The 15,501-nt window shown below is 56.8% G+C and overlaps 1 protein-coding gene across 1 annotated transcript in view; it reads left to right on the plus strand.

Annotated features, from left to right (window-relative positions):
- Positions 1-4,745: 4,745 nt before the first annotated feature.
- The window catches only part of CAMSAP2 (calmodulin regulated spectrin associated protein family member 2), a 28,404-nt gene continuing 17,648 nt past the window's right edge, over positions 4,746-15,501 (plus strand). Inside the window, exons 1-2 of the mRNA XM_087828879.1 lie at positions 4,746-4,967; positions 12,722-12,981. Of these exons, the coding sequence (XP_087685005.1) occupies positions 4,829-4,967; positions 12,722-12,981 (399 nt within the window). The 5' untranslated portion in view covers positions 4,746-4,828. The remainder of the gene's footprint in view (positions 4,968-12,721; positions 12,982-15,501) is intronic.

Raw genomic sequence — 15,501 nt, forward strand, 5'->3', positions numbered from 1 at the left:
CCACCTCTAGTAACAAAGGCACAGCCACCACCACACCGGTGAGTGGAGAGGGAACGATTCGACCTTGAACTCAGGAGCCCCGAGTTTGGGTGTCAGCCCCAGTCTTCATTTCCCACCTGTAAATGCCCGGGTCCCGCGCTATTTAGCGATTAAATTACACTTTTCCACTGAGACACTGACTCAGTGCGACTGGGAGTTACGCAGCCTCCCCGTGTTCGGCTGCTCCAGCCACGCACTTGGCATCACAGCACGCAGGCCTCGCTGGAATTGTTTCGAAGGCTGGTGAAGTAATCCTCGTAAAATTCTGCTGGCTGTTCAGATGAAAGACACGCTGTGTGGAGAAGTGACAGTGTGAGCGACACAGCACAGACCCTCCTAGTCCGTGTGAGTCTGCCAGATGCTGCCAGATGTGGCCTTCCCCCGCCCCACCCCACCCCCTTGGTCTTTCTTAACCTGCTGGATTCCAAGTTTCATTCTAGTCCCTGGAGTTTCAAAGTCACACAAGGTCTTCCCCACTTGAGTTCACTGCACCGTGGTCTCTCCATTTGCCAAATGAGGATAATAATATTAGGACTATGGTGAAGATTAAATAAGATAATCTACGCAAAGCAGGGCCTGGTATGTAGAAAGTGTTAACAGGTGATAAGTGTTAGCGGCTGTTAGTGTAACTAATTGAAAGTGGACGATAGTATATGGATACATGCTTTCAATTTTAAAAAATAACACAAGATCTTCCTGGCTGGGTAGGTCGGTTGGTTAGAGTGTTGCCCCAATACACCAGGGTTGTGGGTTCGATCTCCGGTCAGGGCACATACGAAGGCATAAATAAGTGGAACAACAAATTGATTTCTCTCTCTTTCAAAATCAATCAATAAAAAATCTGAAAAAAAATAACACGAGGTCCCAGGGGAGTGCTAATGGTTAAGTGTTTCTTTGTTTCTGAGATTTCTACAGAAGTAACAAGGTTTCCAGCCTACAGAGATAGAGGAACCACAATGAACGAGAGCTGGGCCGCTCTGGCTCTAGGATCTCCAGGTTTTCTCATTAAAAATTTGCTTCCTCAGCAGTCGTGTTCAACATTGCATCCTCAGCAGGCTCAATCAATATTAGCCAGTGGCTGGAGGAATACATTTATGACTCGACCCAAAGACACGGAGATCGAGGATGGCCACAAAGAAGGAAGTCTGGCCGAGACTGGGGATTTTCCAGGGGAAAGGAGAAAAACATTTAAAATAGCATTTGTATGCGTAGGGATAAGCACGTGTAGCAGTTGTCTGGCGGAGAGAGACTAAACCTGGAGACAGAAAATAGAGGGATGGCCGTGCAGTGGGACAAGCTGGCCCGGGTTTCGTTTTTAACGAAGCCAGATATCTTAAGAAGGCAGCGGAGGGCATTTCTTTCGGACTGGTATTCTGCAGAGATGTCGAGTTTTTAAAAGGGATCATTCTGAAGGTGTCACAAAGAGCACCCTATGAGAGCGTCTGTCTCCCTGGAAATGAATCCCTCTTTGTGCTCAGGGTGTTTCTCTGTTAATAAGAGCCTCCTACTGTGACCCCAGGTTCCACGGCCTCCCTAAAAGTGAAAGCCGCTCTTTGTGTAGGCAATTTTTTTTTTTTCCTGTTCCTAAACACACTCCGCCCCAACTGGGGCCAGAGTCATGCCATCCCTACTAAATGTATCACCCGTGAATCAAAGGACAAGTCACAGCAACTGTCTTTGTTTCCCGCTCTTCCTCATTGTGTTTATTTAGGCTGAAGTAGCTCTCAATTAGACTCAGCAAACAGTGACCCGGCACCCACTGTGAGGAGAGCGCTGTGCCGGGTCATGCACGCAACTCGGAGTTGAACGGACGTGGTTTCTGGCCTCAGAACCCTGTATCAGCTTGCAGGTTATTCTAATAACTGGCGAAATGTTTCAGCATCTCTCTTCAACCTTTCCAGGCTAGAGGTTTCTCTGAATTCGGCTTGTTGCTCTAGAATTCAGTTGCAGGTGGATTTGGCTACATTAGATTGAACAGAAGTCCCCGAGAAACCTTCCTGACCCCTCCGCCCGCGTGCTCTGTCTGTATTTTGCCTCTCATAGGATTTACCTCTCTTCCGTTGCATTATTTATTTAAGGACACATCAGCCTCCATAATCTGGGAAGGGAATAGACACAAGGAATGGTGCCCGCCGGAGGAGTGGAGCCAGCAGGTGAGGGCCTGTTTTTATTTTTATTTTATTTTTTTTATTGATTTCAGAGAGAGGGAGGGAGGGAGAGAGAAACGTCAATGATGAGTCATTGATCGGTTGCCTCCTGCACGCCCCCTACTGGGGATCAAGCCCACAACCTGGGCGTGGGCCCTGACCGGGAATCGAATCTGGATCTCCTGGTTCATAGGCTGACACTCAGCCGTTGAGCCACACTGGCCAGGACAGGGCCTGTTTTTGAAGCCAGACTCAGAGACGGATCAGCCAGGAACTCTGGGCAGTGCAAATCGATCTCCCAGACCCTCAGTCCTGGGTCTAGAATGGAAAGAAAATATTGCCGGTTTCACAGAATGGATGTGAGAATTCACGTAGTCATTGCGTGAGCCCAGTTTGTGAGCTGTTATCTATACATTAATTTTATTATCCGCTGTGCCTATGAGAAATAGTCTATTAATAGGCATTGAATTATTGAAGAATGACATCAAGCACCCTGTGGCGGGAATAAGATTCTTCTCACACATTCTTTTCCTGGCCCACACGGGCGTCTCTGTAGGGATTAAACAGAACCCCTAGGGGCTCGCTGGTGGAGCTACCTACCCTTTCACATAGTAGGGCCCAAGCCCCTTCCCTCACACCTCCTATATCTTGCTTCTGTCTCAAGGGCAGGTAATTCTGGGGAGGCTCTGGTAGTTAAAACATGGGCTTTGGGTAATGACCGTTCTGGGTTCCCGTCCTGGGTCTGCCAGTTTACTAGTTGTGGGGCTACAGGCTGATTTAAATTTTTTTCCTGAGCTTTACTTTTCTCATCTGTGAAATGAAGGTAACGCAGGATTTGGTCATAATTAAAATTAGATAATGTATTGCAGTGAGATATTGTGAGGAATTAGGGAGTTGAATAAACTGAACAAGTATTAACCGCTATAATATCCATCCTCAGTCCCTAAATAGTCACTGAGCAGCTACTGTGGTGGGAGCACTGTCCAGGGGCTGGAGGTAGACCCTGTCATCCGCAGGAAAGACAGAGGGGTGGCCAAATGCTAGGACAGAAATGCAAACAGGGTGCTCTGGAAGCAGGTGGGGGAGGCGCCTGTGTGAGGGCCCTGGCTGGGTGTCAGAAGCAGTCCAGGAGGGCTTCCTGGAGGAGGCGATTACCGTAACGAAGCTTGAGGATGGAGCAGGAGTCGGGCAGGCGGGCGGAGGGAGCACTCTGGGCAAGGGCACAGCTCTGAGAAAGCAGGTCCCTTTGGGAAGCTGCAGCGCGGCTCTGACCGAATGACGCCGTCGCGGTCAGGTGCGTGTAGGTGCCAGACCACGGTGGGGGCTTCCCCGACCCTCAAACCCCGTTAAACCACCTGCGAGTAAGTGCACGCGCTTCGCCTCCGTGGTTCCGTGGCCCACCAGCGACGACCCCCCCCTTTGGGGTTATAGCCCAAAATTGTGCACGTCGGGGTCGCAGCAAAGCGCGGGGCGCACGAGCACTTGAACAGACACCAGTTCCCTCTGCTTGCCCGCCGCCTGGCTAATGCGTGAGAGCCAGCACCGGGCCGCCCTCCTCCCGCGGGTTCCCTGCCCTCTCCCCGCAGCGGCGGCGGCCCAGCGCGGGGGACGCCGAGGACCTGCGCCCGGGCGCGCGTCGGACGCGCGGTCACAAAGCAGCCGCGGGGCGCCGGGCCCTGGGGCGGGGAGCGCGGCGCATGCCCAGTGAGCCCAGCCCGCGGCTCCGACGCCCGCGGCCCGAGAGAAGCCGGTCAGGGGCGGGCCCGGGGCGTGGCTTAGGGCGTGGCGGGGCGTGGCCAGCTCGGGAACGAGGCTGGGCATGCTCAGTGCGTCAGGGCCGAGAAGCCTGCGACTGGAGGGGAGCCGTAGGGGGCGGGCACTAGGGCGTGGCCCGGGGGCGTGGCCGGGCGGCGGAGGTTCTGCGCATGCTCACTGCGCGGGGCCTCCAGGCCAGGATCCCTGCGGCGACTGGAGAGCCGGGCGGGGCCGGCCTGGGGGCGGGGCCGGGGGCGGGGCGTGGCCGGGGCGTGGCCGCACGAGGGCGCATGCTCAGTGCCCGCAGCTGCTCCCTCGGTCCAGTGCCGCAGCCGGAAAACCGCAGCGGTGGTGGCGGCGGCGGCGGCGGCCCAGGGCGGCGGCGGGCCCGGCGGGAGCGGGGAGAGCCCCGGGGCGGCCCCGGTACGGCGGGAGCGGCGAGCCCGGCGCGCGGCGTCTCCCGGGCGGCCGACGCGGGCCGGCGGCGGGGGGCCGGCCGCAGGGATTTTGACGTTTCCTGAGCGTCGTGCGGGCGGCCGCCCCCGCCCGCGCCCCTGCGCCCGCGGCCTGCGGGAGGGCGCGCAGCCTGGCGATGGCGGGCGCGGGTCCCCGGCGCCGGGGCTGAGCCCGCAGCATCCCCGCGCCCGCGGCCGCCGCCCCCGCCGTGCGGCCGAGCGCAGACAAAGGGGAGCGGCCTCGCTCACGCGCGCTCGCGGGCGGCGGGGGCGGCGGCCGGTCCCGGGCCGGGCGGCAGCCGGTCCCGGGCCGGGCGGCGGCGGCCGGAGGCGGGGGGCTCCCCGCGCGCCGACACCCAGCCGCCCCTCCGCCCGGGCCGCGCACCATGTGAGCGCCCGCGCCCGGCGCCCAGCACCGCGCATCCCGGGACCATGGGGGACGCCGCGGACCCGCGGGAGCTCCGGAGGACCTTCATTGTCCCCGCCATCAAGCCCTTCGACCACTACGACTTCTCCCGGGCCAAGATCGCCTGCAACCTGGCCTGGCTGGTGGCCAAAGCCTTCGGGACAGGTAGGCGGCGGCGTCCCCGCCCGGCCCCTCGGGGGGCGCGCGCTCCGGCCCCGCGCGCATCCTTCAGCCGGTGCGCGGCGCGGCCCGCGGGCCCGGGCGGGGAAGGAAGGGGCCGGAGCCCGGCGCCCGGGCGTCAGGCGGGGTCTGGCGGGCTCTCCGGGATGGGACCGCTTGTTTCCAGGCGCTTTGCCCGGGTCCGACCCGGGGTGGCCCCCTCGGCGCTCCTCTCCCCCCTGCGATGCCCCCTCCCCACTCACAGTCGCGGCCGCAGATCCGAGCCGGTGTCTTTATTATTGGAGGACGGGAGAGGCCCGTCGTCCTGCCTTGATTTCGACGCGCGGAGCGAGGGCTCCTGCCCAGGCCCCGGGAGCGCCGGGCGCCCGCGTCCAGACGCGCCGTGAATTTCTGAGCCGTGGAGCCCCCGCGGCGCTCCCCTCGCGTGGCTGGCGCTGCGAAAGCTGCGGTTTAGCGACGATACTGTTTCCATTTCGTGTTTACCAGCGAGATGTATCCCTCCCCCCCCCCTTTTTTTTTCCAAACGGATTTTGGCTTCATAAATTAAGGGAAACAAAAACTCCCTACTGTGGGATTTTTTTTTTATTTTTTATTTTTAAATAGTGTTTTTCAGGGCCTGTGCTGTTGACACAAATTGGCAGTGAAGCACTCGCCCGGCACCCAGCCTTTGTGGAATAACAGGAAGAGGGCCTCGGCTAATTCCTCTGCGGCGCCTTTGGGGGAGCCCATGCCGAGGAAGGCTGGGGAAAGGGGAGTTTCCCCTTGTAGGGTGCTCCCGGAGGGCACTGTCATCTGGCAGCTTCAAGTCATTTTGTAAGATCTCTGCCCCGGTGAACCAGTTTTGGGTCCATAAAATATTTGCTGGAAAGTTTCTTAGCATTTACCAGATGTTAAGTGTGTTTTTTGGGGGAGGTAGGGGGCGGGGAATGGCTTATGTCCGCTTTTAGAGCTGTGACAATATGTGGGTAAAGGTTTAATTCATTCTTACTGCTGAAACTGACACAGCCAGATATTTTTCAGACTGCACGTTTTAGTTAACTGGCAAATGAATCTCAGTGTCCGGGGAGTTGAGTTAGTTTTGAGGGAAACTCCGCATTGGCCTGACTTTATAAATATGTAAAACGTTTTAAAACTGGCACCAGGAGCAAATGTAAAAAGTCGTTTTGAAGTAATTTCCATGTTAAGGATTGTTTTGGAACTCAGTGTGTCCAGTAACCCACAGGAGGCGGCAGCGAACGGTAGTGTGTTTTTATTTTCTGGCATCACTGATACCAGCAGCAAGAAGAGGAGATGTGTTTTGGCTTCAGCTTCAGCGGCATCCTGAAGCCAGAGCCCATCTGGAGGAGAAGTGAAGGCTATTTGAGTGCGTAGGAAAGGTGGGAAGAGGGAAGGGTGTACAGTGACCCGTGTGGGACAGCAAGGGAACATCAGCAGTGTTTTCTCTCCTGAAACCGAGGACACTCAGGGCACAGATGCCAGCATGTGGTCCCGGGTTCACAAGGCTCCGAACTGGAAACTGCCTCCTTCCTGAGGTCTGTCAGGCCTGTTCCCTAGATTTTGGGCACAGGAGGGACTTGTAGTGAACACACTTCCGGGAGAAAGGAAGTGAGGGAATCTAATATCAGCGGCACCTCTGGCCCCGTGTGGTGCACCGAGTCGTCCATTCGGGATTTGCAGCGACTCGGTGATGTGGGTGCTGTGTTCCCCATTCTAGTAGAACAGCGCAGTGCACAGAGAGGTCAGACCACCTTCTCACCAGTCACTCTTTCTTAAGGGCAGGGATGAGTCTGGATTTGACTGACTCCAAGGGCTTGCATTGCTGCCCACCGGGCATGCCCGTAGGTCCCCAGTCCTTGAAGTAAAATACTTGCTCCCTTCCTTCCCACAGCTGTTCTCGTTTTGCAGATGAGGGAGTAGGCTCAGCGATTTACTCAAGCTGAAACATCTGGCCAGTCGTGGGTTCTGCATGCTCAGGTCCTTCTGACTCTACCTCACTCTGCAGAGTAATCCTCTTATCTGCAAGTGTAAAAAATGTGCATCTAGTACACGTTAAAAGTCTTTTTTTTCTTTAGGACTTTTTTTTCTTTAAGGAGTGGGCAGATCTTAAACTGTCAGATGCTTTAAATGGATATTGTTAGTACTTTAGTAACATTTGCCTTGGCAACAGTTGGAATGGGTTTTAAAAAATCATGAAAAAGCCCTTAAAGACCTCAAAGTGACTTAGTAACAAGAAATGAATACATTAGTAACAGTGCTGTGTTTGCATATTTTGTTTAGTCTTTTGTCAACAATCTTTCCAAATATAAATATATTTAGGGCAAACCAGAAAAAAGTAACATTTTGTTCTTTTGATATCAATATTCATTTGCTGCAGACATTTATGCAGCAAATGTTAGTAGACTACAGAGTTCAAAGGTTATTACCTGATGGTATTTAGTCATTCAAAAATTAGCCCAACTTTGTTCTGATTTACTAAAATCACTTCTTTAACTATGAGCTATAGCGTCTTCGGGCTTGGATTTAGTCTTTTTCCATGATAAACTTTCTATCTTTTGACATATTAAAAAGTAGTGAGATTTAGAACCATGTGTTGAAAAAGTCCTTTAAAATGATAACTAGAAGTCACCTGTGGGCATAGAATGAAGTTACTGAGCCATAGAAAAGAAAGAAAGCGTGAGCATCGTAGTACCTAGAAAGCAGGTGGAGATTCGCTTAATCTGGTCTCACGTCAGACGCTTAGAAGCATGTCCTTCTCTTTACACCAGAAATACCCCAGATAGCCCAAATCTTAGTTTATTTTGTGGAAGAATGCAGGTACAGTTTTGATCAAATAAGGAATAAGGTTTTTTAGGTACATTTTAACCAATAAACAGACACTCTAATTACTTTAAGCAGATTGCAAAGGCCGGGGAGGTTAACGGTGCCCCCGCCCCCCAGCAGCCTGACCCACTTAGCAGCGACGTTACTGAGTTGGCCTTAAATGCTCTGCTCCCTTCCATCCTTTGGAGAAGATGGTGGGCACAGAGCCTCTAACGACACTCGTCCCTACTAAGTCCTTGAATCTGGAGACCTTAGCGTGGGATTTAAGCTTCCTCAGGAGGGCTCGCGGCAGAGGCCAGCTTGGGAAGGCGTCGCGGAGCCAGCAGGGGCCAGCAGGGGCCAGCAGGCCATCCCCGGAGCTGGCGGAGGGCTGGGAAGGAGGGAAAGCGGCCCTCAGGTACCGAGCACTTACTTGTGTTCACCCGAGTCAGGCACTTACAGGTCTTATCTCACTTTAATCCTCATGACAGCTTAAGAGCTGGAAACTGTTAATCATACCAGCGGTACGGGTGAGGAGCCTGAGGCCCGGAGGGTAGGAACTCATCCAGAGCCACCCAGCTTACGGAGCCGGGGCCGGGGCCTGAACCCCGGGAATCTGACTCATCTGTGCCCTGGCCACTGCCCTGCACGGGTGGAAGTCAGATTAATGGGATAGAGGCATGAGCTGTGGAGAGGTGATCCTAGTGTCATTTAAATGACTGAATTTGGGGTGCCCGGGGAGTGGTCGGAAGTAGAAGGTAGTGAGTGTGTCAGGACGAGGCCACCTGAGCTTTGAGGTTCAGTGTCTGGGACGAGCCGCGGAGCCCTTGGCAGAGAAGGCGGCAGGTTGGGGGACGGCTGGTCGCCTCTGTTCTTGGGAAGCTGGAGGCTGATGTGTTGGCCAAGCATCGGAGGGACCCAGGGAGGGCGTTAGCTGCAGGAATGCGTGTGACTGAGGAGCGGGGGCTGGGGATGACGGTTTGGAGTCTCCTGTGACCTGTGATTGAAACTGGAAAGATGAGGTTGTTCGTAGAGGGAGAGAAGGGGTTCTAGGCGGAATCCAGGGTGGGGGTGGGCTGGGCCTGGATTGGGGGGGTGATGACTCCCAGGATTCCGGGTGTGCAGGTAGGTGGTTCGTGGGTGTCAGGGACACGAGAAGATGCTCAAGTTGAGGGGAAAAGGTTGATTTTGAGAATCTCAAGGTTCCATAACCTTGTTTTTCAGCATAATCTCAAATGTCGGACATGCTACAGAGAACTCCGCGTGCCCGTTACACAGATTGGCCCGTTGTCAGCACTTGGTCCCATTCGTTTTATTCTCTCTCCCCTCCCTCCCTCCCGCACAGTGTGTGTACATGTGAACTAGTGTGTACTAGTGAATGCGTGTACACATGCATACATGTGTGTATATGTGCACATGTGTGTACATGTGTATGTGTGTACGTGTGTATCTCTGTGTGCACACACACACACACGCACACACACAGATTCTTGGCTTATCCTGCACTTTTCCTGCTCGGCCCTGGAAGCAGCCATTTCTCTGGGAGCCCTGGTTCCTTCCAGCGGGAAAGGTATCGGGGTCCAGGTTACAGGTGTGTGCTCATTTAGCTGACAAGCGAGGAAACACGCGTGTGCGAACGTAACACGAAGCTACATCTGTTCCTCCCCGCGGGTGGATATAAAACACCACCTTTCATGCTGACACTCCCATTCCCGCCCACCAGCGCTCACTCGGTCCTTCCCCTCCCACGTGCGCCCCTTTGTCACAGAGAAGCCCGGCTCCCGTGGCGAGGTTGAGGCGTCCAGGTGCAGGGACTGGAGGAGCTCGTGGGAGGTGCTGTGGTCTCCCGGGGCAGCGGGAGGGCGGAGGTGGTGCCGGGAGCTCAGGAATGCTGCCCAGCACCTAGCCCAGCATGTGATAAGCGGGAGGAGGGAGGAAACTTTTCACTGGCATCTGTCTGAGGACACAGCTCCGGGTTTCGGATCTTCACACTTAGGCAACATTCTGGTGCCTGCTGGGGGTGGGCCCCATTCTAGGCGTCCTGACACCCAGAGGTGCACCGCTGTCCCCAAGGTTCTGATGTGCTGTGTGGGAGGAGGCGGGATAAACACACCTGTGTGTTTTACAGGGTAGTGACAGCTGTTATGGGGAGAGTTGAAGTGGGAAGGAACCCACTGGGGTCAGGGAAGTATATCCGAGGAGATGGTGTCCAACTGGGGCCCAATGGAAAGAGCCGACCCTGTGAGGGTTAGAGGAGGAACAGGAGGCAGGAGTGGCCAGGGCGTGTGCAGAGGGCCCGGCTGTGTGCAGAAGGCCCAGGCGTGTGCAGAAGGCCCAGGCGTGTGCAGAAGGCCCAGGCGTGTGCAGAAGGCCCGGCTGTGTGCAGAAGGCCCAGGCGTGTGCAGAAGGCCCGGCTGTGTGCAGAAGGCCCGGGCGTGTGCAGAAGGCCCGGGCACAGCACATTGTGGCAGAAGACTCAGGGCCAGGGGCACAGGGCAGGGGTGGTGCTGCAGCGAGGTGGAGTTGGGGGAAACTCGCACTCAGACAATCATTGCGATGAAGCCTGGTCTTCTTAAACCCAGAGCCCCTGTTCCCACTGTATCTGGCTGCCTCTGCGGCCGGGAGTGTGGGTGACCGACCAGAGGCCCAGCTTTGGAGGGAGTCCTGTTGCAGAAGGGAGAGGGGCTGGGAAACGGGCACTGCTTTAAAGAGACCTCGAGGTCACTGCCCGTGGATGCAGCTGGTACCACCCCAGCGTTGTAGAAAGTTACAGAGAATGCCTTGGGCAATTCTGTCTCCACCCCTCCGCCTGTACCTCAAGCGTTTCAGGTGATGGCGGATTTCAAAACCGAGATCCCGTGAGATTGATGATGACAGGGCCGGGGTAGGTTCTGCTCACGGCCTGGTGCGCAGGAAGAACTAGTCCCGTGTCCTCGCAGGCTTGGGAGTGGAGTTTCACACGGTGGCCGCCCCTCAGGTAGTCACTTATCTCCAGGCTGCACATGGGGAGAGGGCGAAACCTCTTATCTTTGATTTGCCTGTTTATCTCCTAATGTGCTGTTTCGGTTCTTTCAAAATGTGCCACGAGTCCAAACCGTTTCTTAGAAAATGGTGGCCTTGTCCTCTTGGGAGAAATGACAGGCATTTCGAGGTCGTCTCTTAAGCACGTCTCTTCCCTGAAGACCTGGTGTTGAAAGTGGCCTGTTCTGTAACGTTCACTCTGCAGGTTTGCAGTCTTTAGGGTGGAAAAGTCAGTTTTGTCATTTAAAACAGCCTTTGGCTTGCCGTGGGCCTGTCCCTTCCTGGCCCTGGGACCTTTCTGAAGCCCACGCTTTGCAACCTGGGTCTGCGAGCGGTGCCCCGGCGAGAGCAGGTGGCCCTGCGCCGTCCGTCTTTACCTTCGAGCCGGTGATCTTGCTAAACCCTTGTTAGTTTTGGACGTGTGGATGGTTAGAGCGCGGGCCCTGCGTTGGTCAGCTGTGCCCTTGGGTCCTGTCTGTAAAGTGGGAGCCAGAAGACGTTGGGATTGAGGGCGGGATGCGGGTTCAGGGACGCGTCTGACACGTGGAGGAGCCTCTGAGCGTCAGGGTCCCTCGTTTTCTCTGTGTGACCTCGTTTGCCAGTTTCCTCAAGAAGCTCACGTGTGGGCGGCTGCAGAAGCGTGGCTGACGGTAGGCGACGCAGGGGTGACGGAGGAGTGTGCCATCCTGATAGGGAGCAGTCCTGGTCTTTGCACGGCCAGTGTTTAGGTGCCAGGAAATAAAAACCCATCATGTAGACATTTTATAGTAATTATCTTAAGGTCAAATAATTTCCCCATTGAGCGGTTCTTCTACGTGCTCCCCTCGGCTCCTGCGACGCTGATGTTTAGCAGGGTCGCCCGTGGTCCCCGCCGAGCTCTGCGTCCTGCGGGGCAGCTGCTGGGGTGCAGGCGGCTCCCCGCCGGTTGATGCAGGTGCGAGGGAAGGAGCGTGCTTCCAGCTGTTGGATGAGGACGGTATTTTTGGGTGTCACCCAGATCCCAAATCGCTGCGTCCACTCCTGACCTCCTTTGGAGCCCTGCGTGTCCCCAGCTGCTTTTTGGATCTTTCCACTTGGATGTTGCTGCTGTTGGTTCCCCACTCACTGCCGTCTTCCCCCCCCCCCGCGACCGGCTCTGGTTTTACACCGTCCGCACTGAACACCGGGCTGATTGCCCCGAGCGCCACTTACCGTGTCGCCTCTCCGTGGAAACGGTCGCGACCTCTGGTCAGTTGTCACGTGGGGGCCTCGTGTTTAAAGAGCACTTTGCAGCCTGAGCACCAGCCTCCGTTGCGGCTCTGCCCCCCCCTCCCCTGCGCGAGCCTTTCCCGCCTGGACCGCACCGTTTGCGGTCCCTCCCTCTCCGCCCAGAGAGCCTCCTTTTCCTGGTTAAACGCAGTCTGCTGGTCCCGCCGAGTCTTCTGATGACTCAGGTCAGCACGGCTGGCGCTTCTTCCTCTGGACTTGAGGCGTCGAGTTGTCCGTTTCTCTCGTCCGCTGCCCCCCGCCCCCCCGTTTCTGAGCCGCTGGACTTGCCCCCTCTCCCTGGACCCTGTGGACTGTGGCTCCTTGAGGGTCGGGCTGTTTCTGATCCCGGGACGCCCCAGACCCGAGCTGGTGCGGGGAATGAGTCCGCTGGGGTGGGAGGGGTGTGCCGTGGGGGTTCTGGGGTCTGCAGGGTTGGGGTTTGCTCCTGGGCCAGGCCTGTGGCCCCTGAAGTGGCTGTTGCCGCAGCTCCGGCTGGCAGCTGAGATGGGAGGGAAGCCGCTGAGATTCGCTTTCTGTCGTCCGGCTCGCTCCGTGCACCTGAGGATGCGCGTGGGACACTTTCTTAGCTTTTACGACATGAACAGTCGTTATTAAATACATCACGTTTCTTTTATGGAAGCCCTGTAAGACTCTTCCCTCATTCTTTGTAGAAAATGTGCCGGAGGAGCTCCGAGAGCCGTTCTACACCGACCAGTATGACCAGGAGCACATCAAGCCGCCCGTGGTCAGCCTGCTCCTGTCGGCCGAGCTGTACTGCCGGGCGGGCAGCCTGATCCTCAGGAGCGACGCCGCGAAGCCCCTCGTGGGCCACGACGCCGTGATCCAGGCCCTGGCGCAGAAGGGTCTCTACGTCACCGACCAGGAGAGGCTGGTGACCGAGCGAGACCTGCAGCGGAAGCCCATCCAGATGGTGAGTCCCCCGTCGGCCGCCGTCGGGGGTGGGCTGTCGCGTGAGTGCTGTTTCGTGGTCGTTCACGTGCTTGCGTGGCCTCGCGGTCAATCTCTGCCTGTCGGATAATTTAGTGTGTTCGGTAAGCACGAATCCATTCTGTGGGAAATGCCACGGGGCACTCCAAGCTGCCCTGGGATGAGCGGGCGGGTCGCGCGCAGGACGGTCCGGACTCAGAGCGTTTGCCCCTTCAGGCCGCTGTCCTCTAGCCTCGGTGCGCGGTGCTGGGCGTCCCGAGACGGTGTTGGAAAGAAAGTGGTCCACACCGTTGGCGGAATCGCAGACTTCGGTGGGACTGCCTTGCTCGGAGGGGGAGACTGTGCTGAGAAATGCACGAAATCGTGAGCTGGGGACGGGAGGATCTGCTTCCCCCCCGCACTGAGCGGGGTGGTGACCTCCTTGCTTTCGGCCTAGCCTTTTTAAAAACCCGTTTCTACTTTCAAGGAATGGAGACTGATGTGAAGTTTATTCAGACTCGTGGTAGTTCTTTAGGATAACTGGGAAGGGTCACGAACAGCTGGGAGACTTTCAGCGTCCGCCGATGGTGTCGGAGTCGCCTGTGCCACCTCCTGACCTGTGCGCCCGGTGTGTGGGCCTCTCACGCCTGCGAGCAGCTTGCCGGCAGCGGGCGGAGCGGGATTCACCTCGGACGTCCCAGCGGGTCTCGGGCACCTCTCGGGAGTCCCCGCACGGCTGCTGCTCTCGCTGTGACGCTTCCCACGGTCCCCGGGCCAGAGGCCTGGTCACAGAGCTCGCCCACGACTGTGACCCAGTGTCTGCTGCGGCTGCTCGTTCAGCACAGATAGAAACGTGCCCTCGGGACCCTCGGCGAGGGAGACAGGCCACGCTGACGTCTCCGTTCCCGGGTGCGGCGTGTGCAGGCACTGGGCTGCCGACCGCGTTGCCTGGCTCCTCCCGCACGACCGACCCTGCTCATTTAAACCCGGTCGCAGGCGGGGCCGTGAGGAGTGTGGTTCAGTGACACGGCCCCTGGCCCTCTGGCTCTGAATTCTGCCCGGGGCTGTCATCTCAACCCTGCGTCGTCTCGGCTGGTTGACCTTCCTGATGGTTGTGTGTAGCCAGACCTTAGACCCTCTAACGAGGGGTCGGGACTTGTGTTCGGAACAAGTGCTCTGGTAGTTTTTGTGATCGAGGACGTGTGGAAATAGGGTTGCGCCCCTGAGCTGAGTTTCAAGAGGGTGGTGATTTCCCCGAGGCGGCTGTTATTTAGCAGCAAAACTAGAATTAGAGTCTGGGTTCGCTAGAGCACGACCTTCTAATTCACGGCGTGTAATCTGCGGCAGGCGCACTCGCTTCAATATTCGAGTCCTGTTCACACAGCGATTGATCTCAGCCGAGGCCGTGTTGTGAGCCAGGCCCCTGGTGTGAATCCGCTTTTAGCCGTGTTTGCGCAGACGGGGGAGCAGGGGGAGGTGGGAGGTGAGGATGGGTACAGTGGCTGCGATAACTCAGAGCCACAGGGTGGCTGTAAACCCGCTTTTGCCAGTGTAGGAAACGAGAGTCGGTGTTGATAAGACGCGATTGTTTAAGTAAATGTGGGCGTATAGAGGGTGTGTGATATAAAATGAAATTTACTTTCATGTGACTTATAAAATTATGTTTATTTTTTAATCAAAAATTTTTGGAAGTCATTTGATGACTGTAAGGTATACAGTGTTCTCTCGTGGCCTGTTGGTGTTTCAGTGATGTTTTCAGACATTCAGATAATAGTTGAAAAGTCACGGCTTAGCCGCGTGGGCTGGGTCTCGAAGGGGCTGTGAGCACAAGTTGAGCTTAAACTTTTCTGCGGCTCCAGGATCACGGAGTAGTTTCCCTACCGTCTCCTCTGGTTGCTGCCGGCGGGGTGGTGACTCGGTTGGTTTTCCCGCGGCCGGTCCGTCCCCCCACCGGGTCCCAGTGTCGGCCGGTCCCCCGCCCCCACGGCAGCGCCACCTGCTGGAGCTCCGTGCCATTTGCTCATCAGAAGCTTAAAAAGTCGTCTCCCTGGTTAAGAAGATTAAAAATTTCGCTTTAGAGCAAAGGACTATATAAATGTAACGCCACAGGAGTTGGGGCGTTAACTCCCAGTTACCCTGGTGGAGCAATGCCTTCTGCACAGGTGGGGGCAGAACTTGGGCCCCAGCAGCGCCTGTGTCCCGGCCGGGAGCCGGCCTAGGTCGAGTTAGGTCTCGGCTCCTGCGGCGCCTCAGCCTCGGGTCTTGTCTCGGACGGGGCCCCGCTCCTGGCCGGTGGGAGGTGTTCATCCCTCTCGCTGGGCTGGGTGAGTCTCCTGGGAAACTTTCCCTGCTGTCCTCCTGCCTCCAGCTGGCTTTTCACTTCCAAAGACCTGGGGTGGCCACCTCTGTTACCGAGGGCCGCGCCAGGGCCCCCCCCCCCGGGCCTGTGCGGAGGCAGTGGGACCTGTCGGGGCGGAGCGGGGTGGGGGCAGCTCCGGGGGTGGCCTGACCTCCTGCGGTCGGT

The sequence above is a fragment of the Miniopterus natalensis genome, chromosome 21 (assembly GCF_054644295.1).
Source record: "Miniopterus natalensis isolate mMinNat1 chromosome 21, mMinNat1.hap1, whole genome shotgun sequence".
NCBI classification, from domain to species: Eukaryota; Metazoa; Chordata; class Mammalia; order Chiroptera; family Miniopteridae; genus Miniopterus; species Miniopterus natalensis.